Here is a 4,730-nt window from a genome sequence, read left to right as displayed (position 1 = left end):
TGATAGTATCATACAAAAATTAAAATATGTAACTAAATTGACCAAAAAAACCATAAACATGTCACTAAAATATTTTTATTAGCAATATTAAAAAATCTTAGATTATATAACAATAATATTAACTGTATCTACTTGATGTTCATGTCATTATAAAGGTAAATTTAGCCATTTTTTCACTCGAATAACTTACCTAATAACTAATTTTGTAACTGCTTCACGTTTTCAACGCATTGCCCAAAGAGCAATTAATGCATTTCGTATGCAGACCGAGTCCAAAAAAATGGACAAAAAATCATCTCATTTAGCAATGAGCCCAGTTTTGAGTCATAAATCATCACGTCGTGCTGACAGTCCATCGTCGAGCTCTCGGAGGTCAGGGAGGTGGGACAAGATGGCCGAAAAGTAGTGGAAATAAGACACACCTTTTGTTCATTACGTTCGGATTATACTAGATCCAAACGCTCTTTATTGGTTTTCATCGCAGCCGTGAATAACGATTAGTTTCAACATCCAATGAGAAATAAAACGAGCTATTCGCTAATAAATACAGCAATTTACAATGATTTTTCACCACCTATTTATTTAATATTATTATATTTATTATGTATAAATGTACGATAGAGCGCGGCGGACTAGTGCGCCGATTTCATGAATAGTTTAAAACAATAATAAATTTTTATATGTACATCGTGAGATGCTCGAGCCATTTAGATTCACTCGATATATTCGTTATGATTTTTCTTATATTATTTTTTAATATCCATCTCTTTCACACAGACGGTGCAATTGCGTTATAGACTGAACGATGATGATATAAAGATTCACATTATCACTATAGAGAGACGAATCAATGCGCGAAACGTGAAAAGTCAAATACAGCAAATATTTTTAGTAGGAAAAATTGAAACGAATACTGACTGTTTACATTCGTAATTTGCAATTTATATTACTGCTTCGCGCATCGATTCAACATTTTTATACACAACACGTCTTAAATTCGATAAAAAATATTTTAATAGTTACCATTGAAAAATATCACAAAAACATTTGTAGAATAGACAGTAATGAAAACAAAAAATAATGTAGAAATGAATAAAAAATGATATGTGATTTGTGCTTATTTTATTTTCATCACTGTTTCATTTATATATATATATATATAAAAAAATATACAATCATTAAAAATAAAAATAAATCAGTCGAGCAAACACATGAAGTATGTAAAATTATATATTAACCATAATAATAATAATAATAATAAAGAGGTTACAGCGGTATTGATTTTTCTTGAGAAAACAATAAAAGCTAGAAATTATCGAGTGTATGTTTGCTTATCTAATTTAATTTAATATATTTATTTTTATACATTTGTTCGTAGTACAATAAACTAATTAATTTAATATTAATTTTAAAACTGACAATAGTTAATAATAATTATATCAAATATTGCGAGTCAATTAAAGTATAACTTGCCCTTATTTTCAACAAAGGCGCCGATTGAAAAAAGCATATCGATTTACAAATTAACTAATTGTCCTATAGTCAAGTATTTTAATATTAGATATAAATAACAACATTTACCGGTATTCTATATTCGATTGCTTCGAACGATTTTTCACAAAAATCACAAGCGTTTTAATGACTTATTTTAAAAAATACATGTAGAGAATTTTCACGACGCGCTCGCGAATGACTTGCGTTTTTATTTCGATAGAGTTAGAGTCATCACATTTTTAGTATAGTTTCGAAGAAGACCTGACGCTTCTCTGACGATCAGCTCAGGCTGAAAACTTGCATCACGAAACGGGAACGTGGTGTTGGTACAATTGCTCTTGGCGCTCGCACAAAGAAGTCATCCTCCTCAAGGACTCGCTCGACTCCCGAAAAAGCGGGTTATCTTCGTCTCTGGGGGGTTCGGCGCGCCCCGGAGAAATCACAGGAGGCGAAGACGCCGAGAGAGGAGATCTAGCATCCCTGCTGCCCATTCCGGCTCTTCGCCAATACTGCTGAACTGCTTCAGATACAAAAACCGGAAGCGACGGAACTGATTCTGCACCGTACGGATGATACTTCAGAGTCTCGAGAGTGGAAGCTAAGCCTTTGATATCAGCGTACAGTCTATTCAAAAGCTCAGCGTTGAACCCCATCCCGTTTCCCTGATGCTCTAACTTCGGATGCACAGAATGCGGCGAAGAAGTCGACAGTAGCTTTCTATGTAACGTCATATTGGAGCTGTGTCTATCTCTGCTTCTTTTCGACGGAAACGCAGCATTACATCCATTAATATCGCACTGATGCAGCAGTTTCAAATGAACGTTTCTAAAGTGGATACGCAGCAAGAAGTGGTTCTGAAAAATCTGCCCGCAAGCCGTGCATTTATCAGGATTTTCTTCATCGATGGGTATTTCGAGTTGATTTAAGTCTTCAGTGTGCTCTTCCGCTAAACTCGGTTCGACTTCCGACGGAGCGCACATACGTGCCAAGCTCATAGGTTCTGTAAACTCGCTTTTACAACTGGAACCACTGTAGAGGTCCGACCTCAGACGTATTTTTTCAGAGGGCGCGCTCGACCTGGCCGGAGAAGCCGAGTCCCTCTCTCCGTTTTTCTCATCTTTCACATTAATCAGATCTTCTGAACCGTCTTCCATTTCTCTCTCAATCTTAGGCATTTTCAACGATAGAGGCTCATCAAGAAATGTATTATTATTATCATGATTGTATTCAGGCGAATGTTTGATATTTTTGTACATTTCGCCTGATAAATCTTCGTCTGAGAGATTCATGTCGGTCGATTGAGAGCAACGCGTGGGCTTCTCGCTCTTTCGCTTCCTCTTGTTCGGAACAGCTACGATCGGTTTCTCTTCATCTTCGATCTTCCGAGGTTCTCGCTTACTAGGCATACTAAGATCTTCCGGCTCATCGTCAGTTTTGATCGGTTCGCTCTTGATAGGTTCAGGCGGTGCTGGTCTTTCGCCCGATTCTTGCCCATATTTGTGATAATCAGCTAAGAATTTATTAATATTAGCGAGCTTCTGAATCTTTTCTTCTTCTTTCCGCGCTTCTTCGGACATCCTCTTTTTAATTTCTAGAGGTTTATAAAGCATGCGCTCGTCGCACGCGGCGCTACTTCTATATAGTTTTTCAAAGTCACTAAAATTAGGCATTGCACTTGGATTCATAGCTGGCAGTTGATCGTGCACCAAAAGCGGTAGCGGAATAGGCAAAGGTCGACCGCTCGGTATGATTCCGAAAGGTTGAGCTGATCTTCCGTCGTGCGCCGAAATCTTCCGACGGGTGTGCGGCGAGTGTAACTTTGGATTCGGATTAGCGCTATGTCGGTTCCTGGATCTTCTAGAGCTGAACATCATCGTGCATCCTTCGACGCTGCACTTGTGCATCTCTCTGAGGTGGACCGCAGAAAAATGAATCTTGAGAGCACCTTTGTCGCAGAAAGTCTTGAGGCAGACGTTGCACTGTACGCGCTTTTTACCCGTCGATGGGTTGACGAACTGAATGCCCAAATTCATGGGCCACTGTGTTATATCGTGACGTTTAGAAGAAGACCTCATCGGATATAAATCGGCGGAAGATCTGAGATCCGGCGCCCCGTCGCTCATATTGAACGAAATGTCCGGCGAATCTTCGCGGGCGTCTTCATCGTCGGACTTGATGGTCCTGGAGTCATCAGTGATTGAAGAGTTGGGTGACATTTTGCTGGAAGCTGAAGCTTTGGAAGCAAAATCGTCCTGATTAGAAGTTCCTCCGAAGCTGGCGCCCAAGTTCCTGAAGTCAAAAGGCTGGGCGACGCGCGGAGGGGGACCGGGATGAGGCGGCAGTAAGAAGTATCCCAAGCCCATCGGCAGCGAAGGCTTCTGTGATTCTTTGTTGTCCATTATCGCTACGATGTCGGCATATTAAAATCGATCAAAAACTGCAACAACAAAAAAAACATACATTAAAATAACTATTCATTCACATCAAATAATTTTAATGTACACAAGCATTGATTATTTCACGTATTTATTTATAAAATTCAAATCATTTATTTTGATCCAAAATTATTATTATTCGCAGCGAATAAAAATTATCTCAAGTGCTGATTTTTTAAATTCAAATCATTTGTTTTTTTATTTTGATGTAATATTATTATTATTTGCAACAATTGAATTTAATTATTTCATGCTAGTGATTTTAATGAAATAAATGATTTGAAAATTTGTCACTGTCACTGTCGAAGCACACACCTGTTATGTTGCGTCGGTTTGCGGTGTGAATGCGTGAAGTCTCGAGTGCGGATCGGATAGTGTTCTATGCAGCACGACACGACGCTCCCGCGCGAGAACCGGCGTGCGACTGAGCGGTCGTCGGTCGCCGGTCGCAAGCCATGAGCCATGCCATGGGCCCAAGCAGAGCCATGAGCCATGGAGCTACACGGCGGACACAGGTGACGCGCACCGAGCGCGACAAGGACGGAGCTACCGGCGTCGCATGAGTCCTTCACTACAATAATAATAATAAATAGCTTAAAATCTAATGAATTGCTCATGAACATTCACATTTTTTGTATAATAACAACAAAATAATATTTACAATATATATTAATGTAATCAAAGCTATTTATTATTATTATTATTATGCTTTAAATTTTATCTTAAAATAACAAATGCAATAATTGATGTAACTGTTATGTATTTATGTATAATATAAAATTACAAAATATTATATCCGAA

At 38.4% G+C, this 4,730-nt stretch overlaps 1 protein-coding gene across 1 annotated transcript; it reads right to left on the bottom strand.

The window, feature by feature from the left end:
* Positions 1–1,661: 1,661 nt before the first annotated feature.
* On the bottom strand, positions 1,662–4,380 carry LOC148235687 (zinc finger protein basonuclin-2-like). Its single transcript, XM_088184219.1, has 2 exons — positions 4,245–4,380; positions 1,662–3,931 (listed from the first exon to the last, which is right to left on the bottom strand). The coding sequence occupies exon 2, from the start codon at positions 3,891–3,893 to the stop codon at positions 1,797–1,799; it is 2,097 nt and encodes a 698-aa protein (XP_088040345.1). The 5' UTR covers positions 3,894–3,931; positions 4,245–4,380; the 3' UTR covers positions 1,662–1,796.
* Between the last annotated feature and the right edge of the window lie 350 nt (positions 4,381–4,730).

The sequence above is a fragment of the Plectrocnemia conspersa genome, unplaced genomic scaffold (assembly GCF_051122295.1).
Source record: "Plectrocnemia conspersa isolate PC_06_02 unplaced genomic scaffold, ASM5112229v1 ptg000004l, whole genome shotgun sequence".
Taxonomy (NCBI): Eukaryota; Metazoa; Arthropoda; class Insecta; order Trichoptera; family Polycentropodidae; genus Plectrocnemia; species Plectrocnemia conspersa.
Note: the sequence above shows the minus strand (reverse complement) of the source record. Positions and strands in the feature narration are given on the sequence as shown.

Coding starts and splice junctions, on each gene's coding strand:
- LOC148235687 (XM_088184219.1), bottom strand. CDS start 3,893: ATGGACAACAAAGAATCACAGAAGCCTTCGCTGCCGATGGGCTTGGGA.